Source organism: Erythranthe guttata, chromosome 6, assembly GCF_056151865.1.
Source record: "Erythranthe guttata isolate IM_541 chromosome 6, IM_541, whole genome shotgun sequence".
Lineage (NCBI taxonomy): Eukaryota > Viridiplantae > Streptophyta > Magnoliopsida > Lamiales > Phrymaceae > Erythranthe > Erythranthe guttata.
The window spans coordinates 8,504,398-8,522,334 of record NC_142538.1 but is presented as its reverse complement, the minus strand read 5'-3'; the positions used below and the strand labels follow the sequence as shown (position 1 = coordinate 8,522,334).

The window sequence follows — 17,937 nt, the reverse complement described above, 5'->3', positions numbered from 1 at the left end:
TATCTAGTCCTGCCATCATGAATATATTGCCTATTATTTTTACCCACTACCAAGAAAAACAAAAAACTTGTCATATGCTACTAAATTGTACTTGTCAGAATATAAAGAAGGCAACTCATTGCGAATTTCATGCAACCCCCAACATTTGAATCTGCAGAAGAGTACTTAAGTGCAGGGCCGGCCCTGATGGTAAGCCACACAAGCAAGTGCTTTGGGCCCCCCAATCCCAAGGGGCCCCCAAAAATAAATATTTTAATTATATATATTTAGATATATTTTATATTATTCTTACACTAAAATTGATTGTGGTATTTTGTTGTTTTTTGAGATAAGGCTGTTGGTAATTTCAATACAAAAAAAGCAAGCTTTCGTTATTATTTATTAAATTATATATAATAATGATTTTGTTGGTTATATATTTTACTTCAAAAAATGCTAAATGATTGATATTATAGTAATATTTTATTGATATGATTTATGCGTTTTAGCCCTATTATCTCTAATATAAGTATATATTTTAATCTTTTTATTGTGTTATCAAAAAAATTCACAAAGTTTATTGCTTTTTAATATTTATGTATTTTTAATAGATTAGTAAACTTTTAGTAGCTCAATAAGGCATTAATTTAAAAAAAATCGAAAAATAAGTATTAACAAAAAAAAAAAGGTAATACATATAAGGGAAAAAAAATCTACTTTTGTCGAAGCTCGCTTAGGGCCCCAATTTTTGCAGGACCGGCTCTGTTTTCAGGGGTCCTCCCTTTATTCTATTTCTTTTTTTTTTTTTTTTTATGTTTGTACGGGTTGGTGTTAAAACTTAAATTTTCCGAGGGGGTTGAAGTGCTATTTGCCCTATTACATGTGCGACGTTATGAGGAAAGCAAAGTGTCTTTCATAATTCTATGCCATCGTCGAAACTCTGCCTCACAGCCAGTGGCGAATCTAGGATTTTTGCCAAGGGTGTTCGGAATTAAATATAGTAAAAAATATAATGGTTGGGTAAAAGTTTACGGGGGTTCGGGGGCAGCGCCCCCTATCTTTTTTAATACTATACACATTAAATAATAAAAATATGTAATATTTTCAAATTTAAAGGGATTATTTTACAAATTTTGGGCTAATTTATGAAATATTTAGACATAAAATTGGTGAAAATATTAAATGAGTGGTAAACATATTAAAGTTGCAAGTTACAAAATGTGTATTTCATTAGCATATTCTGAGTTTTCAAAATATAAAAAAAATACTCACAGACGTAAATTTAGAAAACAATTGAAATAATATATATATATATATATATATATATATATATATATATATATATATATATATATATATATATATATATATATATATATATATATATATATATATATATATATATATATATATATAACATTCAAAATTTTGGAATAATTTAGATAATATAAAATATTAAAGGAATTGTAAATAAATTAGAGTTGCAAATAGCAAAATATACGTTTTATTAGGAGATTTTGATTTTTTGAAATATGAAAAAATACCCTCATGCATATTCAAAAATATTGAAAACAATTGAAATATTGTATGTAATGGAAATTAAATCTTGCACGGGTAAAAAATTTATACCAACAAACTACAAACCAATTTTGAAAGTTAAATTTTAAATAATATACAGAAAATTTAGAATTTAAAAAGGAATATATACAGAAAACTCAGAAATAAAAAAACAACTAAATAGAGTAATATACAGAAAAATTAGAAATAAAGAAAAATTAGAAATAAAGAAAAATTAGAAATAAAAAAACAACTAAATAGGGAGGATAATGTTACAAGAAGGTCTCGAACTCAGGACCTCCTTGGAATGGAAGGAAGAACTCTTACCACTTCAGCTACAGCTTTACATGTTCAAATTACAGATTTACAGTTATATAAAGGGATATATATAGGAATTTTTTTTTTTTTTAAATCAAGGGTGTGCAGTTGCACACCCTTGGACCATACTAGATACGCCACTGCTCACAGCCACACACATATAATCACACACCTACATATAGAAATATGGGGAGAATTACATTTTATGTCCCTAAACTTAAAATAATTTTTGTCCCTAAACTTTTGCATTCACGAAATATGTCCTCAAATTTGTCATTTTTTAACAATTTGTGTTCCGCCGTTAACTTCGTCAGTCAAATTGTCACGTGCGGCGCACGTGATGCCGACGTGGCCGTCAAATGTCGAGCTGGCACACAAATCCGTCGACCTAAGCCCAATTCCAAACTTCCCAGATCCTCAATTCTCACTTCACGCTTCACACCCGAAACCCTAGCCATCAAATCTCAAAAATTTCTTTCAATCCCATAAACACACTCCCAAATTTACAATCAGGTCTTCAATGCTGTTCGAAGTCATACGGAGTTCAAATTCATAAACCCATAACAAATTCCAAATTCATAAAATCGAAGTTCAAAGATAAGAACTTTGAAGAAACTTACTAAAATTGGAGATTGTTGGTAGATTTGTGATACTTCAGTTCCACAAATGTTCGATTATTTGCGAAATTAGGATTATGCGATCTTGCTGGTGCTGAATTTCACCTCAATTTGAGGATTTCTATGGGGAATTTGGGGATAGGGTTTATCTGATCAGGATCAGTGAATTGGGGTAATGAGAAATTAAGGATTTCATAACTTAAATAGGGGGTGAGAATGATGTGTCACTCCACGTCATATTCAATAGGCCAAATTGACGTAGGGTTTAAGCCAGATCAATCTTAACAGCCATGTCGATATCATGTGTGCCACATGTGATATTCCGTTTAACTTGAGTGGCGAAGTTAACGGCCGCGCACAAATTGTTAAAAAGTGGCAAGTTTGAGGATATATTTCATGGATCCAAAAGTTTGAGGACAATCATTTTAGTGGTATAGTTTCGGGACATAAAATGTAATTTTCCCTAGAAATATGCAACCACACAAACGCAAACATATACCATTTTGGTTACAATCATGAAAACCAAAAAGAAAATAATATGAGGAATTGTTCGGTGATGGCAGATGGTGATGTTGGTGGTGATGTAGGCACAAGAGATTTAAGTTATTTTCTTCAGTTTATTTTAACTAAGCTTTTTGGTCATCCATGTACCTAAACCGTGTAATTAAACTATGCAAATAAGCTTTCTAAGCTGTCTAATTAGCCCAAGGTCATGGTAAAATTATATGAATTACATGTTTTTTAGCTAATCATTTGTAACGTCACTGAGCTCTGTAAATAAGATTTATAAGATGTATGTGTAAGTTGTTTATGTGTTGTGGATGTGCATCTATCCTTGTTTTAGTTTTTTATTTGTTGTATTTTAACTATGTTGTGGCTTATTAATATAATTAAGTTGTGCAAATCATCTTCACCGTTACTGTTAAAGTTGTTGTTTATTAATAGAACTAACTATGCAAATCTTCGTCACCGTAGGGACTTTTAATCTACTTGTCCTTAAAGCTATAGACAATATTTTTTAGGGTCTATCAACTAATTTCCCTTAAATTCTAAATTGAATTATTCCGGCCATTCTTAAAAGGAAATAAACCCTCCAAAAAGAGGCATATGCTACTTGAATTGGAGCAAGCACACGGTATTCTATACTAAAAGGCAAAAGAATATTTTGCTATGTTGCTATGTGCTCAGTGCGTAGCTGCGTGAACTAGAACATGTTACTGCACTTGTATTTATCTCTCTGGCTATAAGCAATTATATGGTGAGAAACATACAGTTTTGGTCCCTCAAGTCTTCACTGATTACATATTTGGTCCTCATGTTCCCAAAAAACATATCTTGTCCCTCATATTTTAAAAATTCAACATTTTCAGTCATTTCAGTCAATTTTTTGTTAGTACTGAGGAAATCAAGCGTGTGTCCGTCACTTCCTTAACTGAAGGAGTAACTGTAAATTGACGAAAATGACAAAAAATGTTAAATTATTGAAACATTAGGTACCAAATGTGTTTTTGGTGAACATGGGGGACCAAATGTGTTTTTGGTGAACATGGGGGACTGAATATGAAATCAGTGCAAACTTGAAGGGTAAAAAATGCAATTTTCCCATTATACGGTTATTTTCCTATGTGAGATTCTTCGTCTGAACCAAAATAGGCAAAATGGCTCAGGTTTGGTATTCAAAATATGTCATATGTATTAATATATTAATTTGTGCGGGAATACAATTTGTATCCGACAAAGTATCTTATGTGTTTACAAATATTAAAATATATAAATCTAGCTAACAAAAAGTATATGCTCTAAGACCTAATATTATGTTATGCTCAAGCGAGATGTAAGATCAAGGAATAAATCCTCAGTGCAAGGAATAGTAAGGCCGCCCATTGGATGATGGTATCCAAATTCTTCTTCGGCTCTGCATAGTAATTCTTGAAACAAAGGATGATTTAAGTATGATAATGGAATTACAAATCGCTTCTTATTGTTTTCTCCAACATAAACAGCCAAATGCCCCTTTGGAACTTCAATTGACCTCTTTTCAGCCGATAAAGACCGTCTTAGAATATTGTGAATAGCCATCGATTTTTGTTGAAATAAATATATATATGAGAGTTTTGTGAAGCAAGTGAAATATGAGAAGTAGTTGAGTTGTGAGTTGTGAAGGCTGGTTGTGAGCATATATATATAGATGAACTTGTAAATGCTCTATACCCTTACTTGGATTGAATGGTGATGAAAAGGCCAAAAGATATGTGGTGGCCGGAGAAGTTAGAGAAACAAAAGCACATGAAATATCACATGGTTTTGTCCTTTATTTTGTGTGATTCAAAATTAAGTGTCCTACAAACTATGGCAACAGCCAACATGACCCTTAATAATGACCATACAACATATCATCACTAGTTTTCTCTTGTAATTAATTTGAAGATATAGAAAACTCTTATATATATATATATATATATATATATATATATATATATATATATATATATATATATATATATATATATATATTTCTCTTTTATTTGGATACATGTGCTATTTTGGCCACATTTATTCGGAGGGTCCTATGACATAGGTTTTCTTGCTGTTGCTATTGTCAAATCATTAATTATTTTGCTCTAAAATGTTGTGAAAGATTATTGTTCATGTGCTTTTGTTTCTTTAAGTGTGGCAGAAACCACATAAACATTGGCCTCAATCCAGTGCATTTCTAAACTCACAAGTCACAAGGATATGTACATTTCTTCTAGTGTACTTTCATCTATATATATATGTGCAACGACACATTTCTAAACTCACAAGTCACAGCCAGCTTTCAAATCTCAAGTTCTCATAATTCACTTGCTTCACAAAAAACTCATATATTCCTTCTTTTTCATCTTCGGCTTCACAAATTAAAGATTGATTCTAACAAAGTTCGATGGCTATTCACAAAATTCTTGGACGGTCTTTATCGGCTGAAAAGAGGTCAACTGAAGTTCCAAAGGGGCATTTGGTTGTTTATGTCGGAGAAAGTGAAAAAAAATGATTTGTTATTCCATTATCGTATTTGAATCATCATTTGTTTCAAGATTTGCTATCCCAAGCTGAAGGAAAATTCAGATTTCATAATTCACTATTCCTTGCAGTGAGGATTTATTCATCGACCTCACCTCTCACTTGAGCAGAACATGAATTATATACATATATATACACACGCAAACACACAAAAGGAAAGGACAACTCGTTATTTTGACCAACTCTGGCAACATATGGTCCTTAAACCACCCTAGACAAGTTTTCTCTTGGTAACTATGTGACCCTTGCATGTTCTAACTCATGCAGCTGTGCCGTCAGCACATAGCAAACTATTATTTCACCTTTTAGTAGAGAATACTGTGTGTTTTCTACAATTCAAGCTGCATAGGCCTCTTTTTGGAGGTTTATTTCTTTTTGGTATTTGCTGTTATAAATCTAGGGTAAATGACAAATAGGTTCATGATAAGACCACTTAATTAATATAGGGACATCCACTTTTTTTGTTTTCCATATAAATCTACCTCATTCAAACTTATTTGCAAATAAGGAAAACCCTTTTCTGTATACCAAAATTACCCCCACCTCCTTGAAACCCTAATTCAATTCTAATTTCATGATTTACTTCCCAATTTTGACCGCCACTGCCAGTCAGCCACCGTTAATTTTTTATTTTATTTTTCATAATTTTTTTTTTCCGGCAGGTCAACCGCCGGTCTCCGACGTTGACTTTTGTTTTTCGGAAAACTTGTTTTTTCTTTAAAAAGAATTGTTTTAATTAATATTACTGTCTTGACTGCTAAATTACCGTCTTCAACGGTAATTTAACTGTCTGAGATAGTAATTTAATTAATTTTATCGTCTTGGCCTGCAATTTTGATGTTTTCGACCGTAATATTACTGTCTCATGCAATAATATAATTTTTTTGGGACAGTAATATTAGTAATATCGATGTTCGTAAAGTAATATTCATAATATTACTGTCCAGGGCAGTAATATGAGTGTTCGGGAAACTAATATTACTATTTGGGACAGTAATATTATTGTTTTGGTATTCAATATACTATCTCAGACAATAATTTTGTTGTTAACACAGTAATTTAGAGATATTTTTTTTTTAAAAGTCAACCCCGGAGATCAGCGGTCAACGGCGGTTGACAGCCGGATAAAAATTTCAGGAAAAAAAATTGCAAAAAAAATAAAAAATAAACGCCTTATCTGGCCGGAAAAAAATTATTTTCTGAAAAAAAAAATTCAAAAAATTATAAAAATTGGGGTTAAAGTGATATATTTGTTTAAATTCGTGGTCAATGTGTAATATTGATGAAGTTAGAGTATAATGGATGGAATTGATAAAATTTATGTGGGTCCATTACAAATAAGCCGATCATCCCATACTTATTCATAAAGGGGTTCAGACAAAAAACTATTTTACAAAAAAGTCCACACATTGCCCAGAGATGTATAAATGACTAAAATATCCCCTCACAATTTAATATGCTCGAATTTCATCAATTAATTTAATATAACCTCAATTTGACTACAAATTTCACAAATTATTCAATTTTCACCCAAAATTCAATTTGAGTACAATTTCGCCCATCGTCGTCGTTGACTTTTTTTTTCCTTTCTCCTGATTTTTCCGTTGGTTTCCGACGTTGACTTTTTCATTTTTTTTTCTCTCCTGATTTTTCCCCGATTTTCGGCATTGACTGCCAGTCAACGCCGGTGTCCGGTGTTGACTTTGTCGTTTTTTTTTTGTTTTTTTAGAATTATTTTTTATTGTAACATCTTTTTGCCCACATTTAAACATCAATATTGATATGGTTGACATTCATATTAACTATATTACTGTTTAACATAATAATATTAACTATACAACAGTTTAACACAGTAATATTTTTATATTACTTTCTGTCACATTAATATTAAAACAAGAAAAATCACTATTACTGTGTGATAGAGTAATATTAATATGTTGCCCGTTCAATAAAGGCAAACATAATAAAAAAAATAAAAGAAGTAATATTGATGTGGTTGACTGTAATATACTGTCAACCACATCAATATTACTGTAATAGTAATATTACTATAACATCAATAATATTATTGTGTTTACAGTAATATCGCAATAGTAGACAATAATATTATTACGTTAGTCGGTCAACAAATCAAACAAAACAACAAAGCGAAAAAAAAATATTGATGTGGTTGACAGTAATATTATAGTGTTTACAGTAATTTTACCGTCAACGACAGTAATATAATTAGGGTGAATTACAGTTTGCACCCCTGTACTATCGAAAATGTCGCATTCACCCCCATGTACTATCAAAAACTACAAAAACCCCCCTAATTTTAACAGTCCATGTTCAGAAACTTGACACCGTTAAAAATTACAATGACTTTACTTTTATATCCTCACATTTTAATAAAATTTATTCCATTTTTTTTTCTCCTCCAAATTGCTGTTCATCTTCCCCTCTCTTCGTACACAAACCAAACCTATTGCCTACATACCAGGCTTTTTATTTCTCCCACCGCCACCACCCGACCATCCACAACCAAAATCTTGAAACCCGAGAAGAAGATGATCGGTTTTACCACCCCACCACCGATCCCCCCCTCGAAACAATACACCATCACGCCATGGGTACGGCGGATGAAGATGCGCCGCCGCTAACTTCCGATGTCGTGGATAAAGACGCGTCACGACAACATCTCCTGCTGGCCAGGGTGAGTTCTTCCATGGAGAATTATAAGCAAACTCTAAGAGAGAAGAGAACAAAGTTCTGAAATGAAATTAGGAGTTTAGGCCGTAGATTTTTGGAAGCGGAGGAAGCTTTCGGGATTCTTCGACCTCCAGTTGTTGTAATGGTGATGCGATTGAGCTCGGTAAGATGGTGTAAGTGAAAAACAATTAAGATACTGCAAGTGTTGGTTTTGTGAAAATGTGTTTATCAAAAGTGTTTTTCTAAAGGTGCCAAGTTTGATAATTTCTTTAATGTTATTTCTAATTTTTTGGGCAACGTGGTCATTCTTCAGGAACGTTTACCTAAAGAGAAAGCACACCTTAATTGCCTAAAACGAACGCCCTTCTACCATTTAGTATTACCATTTGCGAAAAAACAAGAACTTCCATCCACAGTAAGGGGGGCACAAGATGGTAGTATACAACTACTACTTACGTATGACAGAAAACGAGGTGCATTTGAAATAGCAGGCAAAGCTCTCACTATACATCCAAACGAGTTTGACTTGATATTTGGAATCCAATCTGGAACACGGGTGAAATATTCAAAGAGAAGTAGTATTCAACAGTCTCTACTCGGAAGGAGGAGATTCCAACGCTACACAAAGGTTTCGCCAAAAATACTCAAAAAATAGTTGATGAAAATTGTTGGAAGCAACATTGAAGAGGATATTGAGGACACCGTACGTATATTAATAGTACATATATAGTCCAGTTTTTTATTCACAATTTCAGGAGATGTGGTAAGTGCGTGGATATTCAAGCTGTGCGACGACATCGATCAATTAAAAGAGTACAATTGGGGGAAACTGGTTGTTGATTTGCTAATGAAGTATGTAAAGGATAATGAGGCAGAAGTGGTGAAAGGTTGCGTACCTCTCTTTCTGGTAAGTCATTTGTTTTGTAATAATTGAACTATATTAGTTTTTGAACACTAAAACAAACTGCTTAGTTTAGTGAACATTTTCTGATTATAACTGTATTTGATGTTTATCTGTGCTTGTTTATTTTAAGAGACTGATGTTTTCTATTACTTGATTAATTAAACAATTGTTTTGTAAAATAATAGTTCACTTACAACTAAATGAAAATGTATGCACACATCCAGTACTCTTTTTACAGTAATAGTTTATTTATTCCATGACTATTTTGTAATATTTCTGTGGTTACATATTTGTTTAACTATTTATCAAGTTTGAATTAATTGACTACAGTCTACAAATATTAATTTTCATTATTTGTGTTAACCTATTTTTTGTGACGTAACTTGACAATCCTGGATGTGTGAACGAGTCAATCTTGTCGAACCAGTATGCCCAGACGCATTTCCAAGATTCAGAAAATGGAGCTTGAAAAACTTTTAAGGAAAAAATTGTTTGTACAACCATAAAGGACATCACCAACGAACAAGTAATAGACACCCCCATAATAGAGACTGATGTGGAATGTTCATTGTTGAGTGGCAATTATGAAGAACAAGATGTTAGTGAAAACGAGCCGCATGACTATGAGGACGAGGAGAGTGATGATTCAGAAGCAAGAAACGAACCGGATGATAGTGAAAGTGAATCGGTTGATGCAGATGATGAGAACAATGACGAACATGACCATGATGCACCTGCCACAACAAGTCCCATTGAGCAATCTTCGGGGAGCAAGAAACGAAAATATGTTGACGAACACAACGATGATTTGTTGACACAGAACACAATACTTAAGGCAAGGCTTGCATGTGCTTTACAGGAGGCAAAAACATGGCGAACAAAAGCAACCAATGTTTCGGACCATAACAAAGAATTAGAGCAACGAATTGAAACCTCAACTGACCCACAGTTATCTACAGAGTTGGAGGTTCTCCAAGGATGTCGGGAGTACGAGCTAGAAAAAAACGCCGATCTTTCAGAACAAATACGAAAACTAAAGGACGCCAATGAGAATCTACATACCACTATCGAAACGCTTGTCGCAGATAAAGAGGAGTTGAAAGCTGAGATGACAACCATAAAGTTATGCAACAACAGCTTGGTAGAAGCAAACAAAAGGCTCAACACAGATTCCAACAATGAGAAGGGGAGTGACGGCATACAAGAAAATGCTCGGAAGCCAGAAAATCAAGACATGCCATCGTGGAACTTGTTGTCTCAAACACAAGCTGCAACACAAATGCAATCAACCATTATGAGTACATCGAGCCTCGAAATAGTAGATCTCAGTACAAAATGTAAGATTTTGGAAGACAAACAAGAGGAACTGCTCAAAGCAAGCAATGCAAATCAAATCGCTCACAAATGGTGATTGTGAAGACCAAACAATCACACTTGGTGCAGAAGATGAAGACTTCGAGCTCACCACTTCCGTAATAATTAGTTTCGTCTTCCCCTCATACTTTTTGGTAACAAACGCATCACTAATTTTAATTCATAGTTCATACCGGTTTATATTTTTTCAATTGAACCGTGTGTTGCAGAACTACGTAAGGGGGAGGCCTGATGGGATATTCGATCCACCCGATGACATAATTAACTACCGTTATCTGGCGTTCCCCATTCTCCACATTGGTACAGCGGAAAATAGATGTCAGGATCACTGGACATTACTTGTATTAGACAAATTTCATGGGGATTGGATATTCTACAATTATATGCGTCGTCGCTCCAATGATTATTATCTTGCAGAAGCAATGGAACTGGTAATTTTTCCATTATACATTGTTTTCATATTACAATATAATACACCTTCAACTTACATAAATGTACAAATTCAGAAAAAGGCCCTGGAAAAAACAGCAGAACATCACAACCTCATACTCATACATGTCCAGAAGAGAAAATCATTTCACTCGCTGAAGCGCCACAACAAAAGGACGATAGTGTTGATTGTGGTGTGGTGGTTTTGTATCTGATTAAAAAACTTTTCGAGCGACAACCAATCATAAAGGACGAAGCTGAATCAAAATACTCAGCAATGCGAACTGAAATTGTGAAAACCTTTCTAGATTGGGGAAGCAAAAAGATGAATTTGAGTAAAAAAAATCGCTTGATTATTTTATCCCAGCAGCATGAAAACATGGCAGCCCGGTAATCTGCCACTCCCAACATGAGCATGTCTTCTCTCGAACATCTATAATCGCAGTTGGATCCGTGTACATTTCCCACACAAATTCAGAAGCTTGCTTAACTAACCAAGGCTTCGCTTTATCAACTAGATCTTTCACAAGTTTATCAATTTTAAATGTTAACACAGTGTGCCAATAATTTCCCTTAATAAGCCTGTCACAAAGCTGTTCCATTATCTTACTTCGAATACCATCAATCAAATTAGTGACTAGCAGAAAATGTTCATCCATTACTTGCGCATTCCAAGATTCACAACCATTTGACGTCATCTGGCCATATCTTGGTCCCTCAAAATATGCGTTCGACCACTTTTCATTTGGAATATCAGCTAGAAAATTGCGTGCTCTTCCACCACCAGTTCTTTTGAATTTCTCCAAGCATCTTTCAAACTCAGGTTTTGTGGCAGCGTAAGCGCAATCTCGAAATTGCCTCACCACAGCTTTAGGATAATTCTTTGACTCACCCCTAAATCGATCTTTCAAATTTCCCTTCAAGTGCTTGTAGCAGTAACCATAAAGACAATGTGGAAACACATTCTGAACCCCAACCAAAATCCCATGATTACGATCTGAGACAAACGTAAAAACCCTATCCATTCCAATAGTTTTCAAGTGATTTAGAAACCATGACCAATTGCAATCAGTTTCTTCATCTATAATTGCAAATGCAATTGGAAACAAACTTGGATGTGAAAAAATGATATTAATTACTGGTTTGGATGAAAACAACTATTATGTAGACAACTATTTATGGAAATAACTATTGTCAAAACAACTATACTGTAAAAACCAATATAACATACACTGTACAACTTACGTTCATCGCCGTCTTTTCCGACTGCACTAAGTAACATGCCCTTGTGTTTGCCCTTCAAAAAGGTGCCATCAAGCATGACAACAGGATGACAAACTGCAAATGCAAAGAAACAACGGCGAAAATTATTCTTCACATCATCAATTTCCAAGTGAAATAAACTACCAGGATTTGTCCGCTCCGCTTCTTCAAAATATGACGGAATAAATGAATATGAGCTGCTATGATCGCCAAAGATTAATGCCCTACCTGCGTCAGTCAATCTCCACGCTAAATAATAGCTAATATCAACTCCAAACTTGTCTCTCACCTGCGTAATTATTTCACGAGGTCGGGTACCTGGCCTTGATCGAATCTCACCAGCAATCAAGTCAATACACTACTAGAAATCCGCCTTTTAGCTACGGACGAATCTGTCGCTAAACAACATACATCCGTCGCTACCACATGGTTAGCCACGAATATCGTGCCTTGCAAAATCCGTAGCTAAAAGCCGCGTCGCTAATATTTAGCTACGACTAAGTATAATCCGTCGCTATCTATAGCGACAAAATTATCTGTTGCTAATGATCGACAATGACGTTACTAAATTCGATCGACGATGACAACATATTCCGTCACGACACCCATTACATTCATTACTAAATCCGTCGCTATTTAAAACAACCATTCTAATTAGAGACGCGTACATCCTTGCTAAATCCGTTGCAAAAAAATAGTAAATTTAATAAAAAAAAATTAAAAAAATTAAAAAATAAAGAAATTAAAAAATTGAAAATTATAAATAAATAAATAACTTGTTTTTTTTTTCTTTTCAAATACATCACTGCCTTGTTTTTATATTTACTTAATATCTTCAATCCTCATTACACACTAAAGTGCAAAAGGTTTAGCATAAACCGAAATCATAAATTTACAATTCTTCCTATAAGAACTGCAAAGACCTATATCCATTACCATCTTCATCTTTCTCTTCATCTCGGTCTTCTATTTGTGCATCTCCATTTCCTTCTCCATCAACTTTTGTCTCAGACCACACTGCCTGATACAATAAAAGTTGAAGTAATAAATATACATTCACACAAAATTCATATCTTATAAATGAATAACTTCGCAAAGATGTATATTATTTCTAAAGCTAAAATAAATATCATTTGTGCTCCCAAACTTATGCAAATTAATTCAGTTTTACTAGAGAGAAAAAAATATATAAGAACAAAAATGCATTCACTTTAAGAGCACATTAAATAAAATTAATGCATAAACTAACTCAAAAAGATGAAAGTGAAAAAAATATTACCAGAATGGGAGGAAAAAAAACCAATGGACCAACACAAGCATGCTTGCTATAAAAGCTATTAAATTAGTTTATTTTCCACTTACAGAGCAAATATAATTGTAGTTTGCAGCTTGAGACTCCTGGTCATGAATCAAATCAAACACATATTATTAGAATCTCAAACATATACTTCTAAAATAGATTAAGAAGGATGGCTTTGGAAAAAAATGAATAAGCTAATTATCTGTTAGTAAAATTTGTTAGATAGCTGCCAATAACTGCAGTGTATAATCTGGACATAAAAATCCTCATTAAACACACATGAGCGCAACTCGAACACTTACACAAAGTTTGGCAGAAAATCTAGCGATATGTTGTTCGGTAAAGGTGGTTCAACCTTATTCTCTGATGTTTTCCTGTGATCATAAAAAAGAAAAGAAAATACTTATAGTCAACTTATCAAATGACACTGCAAAGAAAATGGAGCTATGCAATTAAAAGTTTTAATAGAGTTCAAGAAGTATAATATACTCTTTCAGCAATTAATAATGAGGTCATAGACAACAATATAGAGATTACATTAACGCAAATCCCAATAGATTAAAACTGCAAATTGGTAATGTGCAGTTCATTAGAGAATGCTTAAGTCCAGTCAAATAAATAGCAAATAGAGGAAGGTTATTACTAGAAGTGGACCTTTTCGGCCAAGATAAAAAATGTAATATGTAAGTGTAATATTAGTACAAACTACCAACATTTAGAACTCAAGTCCAATTCAAAATTAAGCTAATACACCATCTTAACTAGCTATGTCAATATTTACTTAGAGATAGTGATAGGCCATTATATATATATATATATATATATATATATATATATATATATATATATATATATATATATATATATATATATATATATATATGTAGTATTCAAGCACGAAATACTTACTTAACTTTGTTTTCTCTTTTCCAGCAACACAATTAACCACACCCTGCAATAAAGTGAGTTGACTTAACGTTATAACATACTATGCAAGTATATGAAGACACATCTTTCGTATAATGTAGAAGCACACAATGCTAAGAAAATTTTACCAATCTTATTGTAAAATTAACAATACCTCACAAACCAAAGCTTTCATTAAAACCTGAAAATAAGAAGAAAAAAAAATATATTACACAGTACAAAATCAACAATGCACTCTGTGTCTTCGGTAAAAAACAAAAATAAAAAAAAAGTTAATAATTTTAATCGAAAAGTAAGACCAAACCCTTATATACAAAATCCATCTTGCACTGTCGAAGAAAAAAATCCGCCCTGAATTCTCCAAACGGATAAAAAAAAATAAGAGACCATAAAATAATCAACAAACACACAACAAGGATGAAAGAGTTGTCATAAATTTTGGTCCAAATAAAATTCGTCCAAATAAAATTGGTCCTTCAGCATATCTAAGTAAAATTGAAGGGAAAAAACCCTAAATTAGAAATTTGTTAATGCTAATTGTGAAAGAGATCGAAGAGGACACAAAGAGATTATTTGAGAACGAAATCTATAGATCTATAAAGTGATAGAAAATAACAATACCTCAATTGGAGAACAAATGGTGGTGGATGCTCGTATTCTCACAGAGATGCACGGACGAACGCAGAGAAGAAGGTAGAGAGCGAGAGACAAATTGGGCAAAATTTGAGAAATACATTTTAAAGAATAAAAAGGAGAATAAATGTGAAAAAGGAAAAGACGGGAATAATTTTTTGTTTGAATAAATTCATTATAATGCATATGAATTTTTAGAAACAAATATAGAGACAAACGTCCGTCGCTCAATACTTACTTTAGCTACGACTTTGATGTCCATCGCTAATGGGTTGTCGCTGAGTATGACATTACAAATGGAAAGCGACGTTTTTATCTTCCGTTGCTAATTCTATTGCTAAATGTTGCTTTTAGAAATAGAACAATTATCCGTCACAAATTGCCGTCGCTAAATCGCGTTTTTCTAGTAGTGATAATAATAGCTGCACTTAATCTCTTCTTATTCGCAGTCCCAAAAAACATTGTTTTTCATGTTTGTACTTACACACCGCTGTCACCCTATATGACTCGTTCTTGATATACTGTTACTCAAAACCCATTTCAATTGAAAACTTAATAAGCGCTTTTCTGAAATCGGCAACACCACGTTCAAAAAACTGACCTACGTCTTTTATCAAATAAATCCAATCAACACTCAACAACTTCTTGCCCTCAACCACCGCAACCACGTTTTCTAAATCACAATCTTCCGTATCCTCAACATCTTTGTCATAGCCAATCATTGGCAGCATCATCTGCGTGTGGGCATGCTGAATTGGTGCATCCACATGTTGAATCGGTCGAATCACAATGTCAGCTGCACCCTTCACCACGATATTTATACGCACCAAAGACAACTCGCGCATCAATGCAAACATGGATACCAAGTCTTCATCATCCGCAATAATGCATTTTCCACAATATGCCACCATATATGTCATGCTTATACTAGATGCATTCAGACATTGCCATTTTGAACACGCAAAATCAACCAATGCTTAGAAAGTAAGTCCAGAAGATCGCTTCAAAGCAACCAAACCACCGTACTTCACAAAAATATTAACATTGTTATCCATCTACAACAAATATAATATTTAAATGAAAATACAGTTAATAGAGAATATACATTAAACAACCATCATTAGTTACTGCATAAACGACTATAAATAAACGACAATAAGTAAATTAACTATAATAATAAGGGGGTTATATCCACCCTAATATATGTAAATGATGTGGGGGGTTCTCACTAATTATCCCTTTTGTATAAGCCAGTATTCGTGTGTGTATACAATTGATCGACTAAATATATGGGGTAAAAAAAACGAACATAACTACGAATGACTATAGTTTACTATAGTTACATGTAGTTACATTAAGTTAAACAGGTTTATTAAAATAATAATAATAATAATAATAATAATAATAATAATAATAATAAATAAATTAGCGAAAATGCTAAATACAGAACCAGAAATGTTGAAAGCAGTTTGGCCGAAAATTGTATATAAGGGTAGTATAGTACTTTCGCCTCTCCAGGGGTATGTCAAAGGATGATTTTTGACTTGGTTTTATTCCTAGTTTATTTGGTACCTAGGGGGTATGTAAAATAAGCCCTAAAGTATATATCTAGAGCTTTTAAAAGAAATTCAGTATAATTTAATTTGACTATGGAGAACGTTACATGTACTTTGGACATTTGTTTATAATGAAGGCAAATTACGGCCACCCCTGAGCTATGGTCAAATTACGAAAATCCCCCTCATGTTTGGGTAATTACAGCCACCCCCTCAACTATGTATTTATCTTACGAAAAGACCCCTCCAGAGGTAAATTTAGGGTTGTTAATTCGGTAAAACCGGACCAAAATTTCGGTACACCAACATTTCATACCGTTTACCGAACAAAATATACGATTTGGTTCGGTAAATAACCGAATTACATAAATTTTACGTAAAAATATTTAAAAGGAGGGGGGTGGCTGTAGTTACCTGAACAAGAGGGGTTTTTTCGTAATTTGACCATACATCAGGGGGGTGGCCGTAATTTGCCCTATAATGAATGATTTTACCACAACTATCAAGTGTGTTAATTATAAAGACTATATATAAATTTTACAAGTCTCCTTGCCTGTTAATTAACTTATTAATGAAATTGTCCTTACAAAAATTACTTAATGATTTTACCATAGAACTCGCAAACATAATACTTTTTATTAAGGAATTTTTTTTAATATTCTAATTTCCTCTTTTTCTATCATAATTAATATATTATTGTAAATATCCAAAGGATATTTTTTCATATTAAAATATATATATCTAGAGCTTTTTAAATAAATTAAATATAATTTGACTATGGAGAACGTGTTACATAATTATTGTCATATGATAATACTTTGGTCATTTGTTAATAATGAATGATTTTGCCACAACTATCAAGTGTGTTAATTACTATATATAAAGTTTACAAGTCTTCCTTGTCTATTAATTAATTTATTAATGAATATGATTAAATTGTCCTTACAAATTTACCTATGCAAAGGATATTTTTGTCTATACAAAAGGGGAACAAAACCTCCTAAATATTCATACTTTTATAAGTAGTATAGATATAGATATAGATAAACGTATTCAATATTCATGTAAATTATAATATTATAAATAAAAAATAAAACATAATTTAGTAATAAATATAAATATAAATAAACCCCTATATTTGTAATATTTACACGTATTCCCATGTTCCTGTGTCCTACTTTTTTTGATTAAGTGTATCCCGGTGTCCGTATTTGTGTGTCGCCGTGTCCCCATTCCCATATCTATCTAACATTGGTTATAGGTCCCAAATTATTTCATTTCACCATAATTTACATGGTAAATGGTTACCCGTGGGTATCCAGATATTGG

General features: G+C 33.0%; 3 protein-coding genes and 1 pseudogene across 14 annotated transcripts; all 4 read right to left on the bottom strand.

Annotated features, from left to right (window-relative positions):
- Nucleotides 1-3,541: 3,541 nt before the first annotated feature.
- LOC148770080 (U5 spliceosomal RNA) lies at nucleotides 3,542-3,668 on the bottom strand (annotated as a pseudogene).
- Nucleotides 3,669-4,139: 471 nt separating this feature from the next.
- LOC105960442 (auxin-responsive protein SAUR21) lies at nucleotides 4,140-4,652 on the bottom strand. Its single transcript, XM_012984615.2, has one exon. The coding sequence runs from the start codon at nucleotides 4,647-4,649 to the stop codon at nucleotides 4,284-4,286; it is 366 nt and encodes a 121-aa protein (XP_012840069.1). The 5' UTR covers nucleotides 4,650-4,652; the 3' UTR covers nucleotides 4,140-4,283.
- Nucleotides 4,653-11,282: 6,630 nt separating this feature from the next.
- LOC105960320 (uncharacterized) lies at nucleotides 11,283-12,862 on the bottom strand. The gene is made up of 3 exons (XM_012984485.1): nucleotides 12,805-12,862; nucleotides 12,175-12,267; nucleotides 11,283-12,010 (listed from the first exon to the last, which is right to left on the bottom strand). Exons 1-3 carry the CDS (start codon nucleotides 12,860-12,862, stop codon nucleotides 11,283-11,285), a joined length of 879 nt encoding a protein of 292 aa, XP_012839939.1.
- Nucleotides 12,863-12,935: 73 nt separating this feature from the next.
- On the bottom strand, nucleotides 12,936-15,400 carry LOC148770079 (uncharacterized). Of its 12 annotated transcripts, none has more exons than XR_016031802.1 (7): nucleotides 15,041-15,390; nucleotides 14,724-14,770; nucleotides 14,574-14,600; nucleotides 14,402-14,444; nucleotides 13,795-13,866; nucleotides 13,472-13,590; nucleotides 12,936-13,213 (listed from the first exon to the last, which is right to left on the bottom strand). XR_016031802.1 is itself a non-coding variant. In XM_088819813.1 (5 exons), exons 1-5 carry the CDS (start codon nucleotides 15,236-15,238, stop codon nucleotides 13,691-13,693), a joined length of 339 nt encoding a protein of 112 aa, XP_088675939.1. In that variant the 5' UTR covers nucleotides 15,239-15,400; the 3' UTR covers nucleotides 13,613-13,690. The 12 variants fall into 12 exon arrangements, 1 of the variants encoding a protein (XP_088675939.1); XR_016031799.1 differs by having other exon boundaries at nucleotides 13,555-13,590; nucleotides 14,548-14,600; nucleotides 15,041-15,376; XR_016031798.1 differs by having other exon boundaries at nucleotides 13,555-13,590; nucleotides 15,041-15,365.
- Nucleotides 15,401-17,937: the final 2,537 nt, after the last annotated feature.

What these genes read in the sequence shown, in the direction of transcription:
- LOC105960442 (XM_012984615.2), bottom strand. Translation starts at nt 4,649, where the DNA reads ATGCTCACAACCAGCCTTCACAACTCACAACTCAACTACTTCTCATAT.
- LOC148770079 (XM_088819813.1), bottom strand. Translation starts at nt 15,238, where the DNA reads ATGCATTATAATGAATTTATTCAAACAAAAAATTATTCCCGTCTTTTC. An exon ending in CCATTTGTTCTCCAATTGAG is followed by an intron (nt 14,601 to 15,040) that starts GTATTGTTATTT and finishes TCTTATTTTCAG; the next exon opens with GTTTTAATGAAAGCTTTGGT. An exon ending in TGAAAGCTTTGGTTTGTGAG is followed by an intron (nt 14,445 to 14,573) that starts GTATTGTTAATT and finishes ACTTTATTGCAG; the next exon opens with GGTGTGGTTAATTGTGTTGC.
- LOC105960320 (XM_012984485.1), bottom strand. Translation starts at nt 12,862, where the DNA reads ATGTACGCGTCTCTAATTAGAATGGTTGTTTTAAATAGCGACGGATTT. An exon ending in CGACGGATTTAGTAATGAAT is followed by an intron (nt 12,268 to 12,804) that starts GTAATGGGTGTC and finishes TTGCATTTGCAG; the next exon opens with TTTGTCATCCTGTTGTCATG. An exon ending in CGGAAAAGACGGCGATGAAC is followed by an intron (nt 12,011 to 12,174) that starts GTAAGTTGTACA and finishes TTGCAATTATAG; the next exon opens with ATGAAGAAACTGATTGCAAT.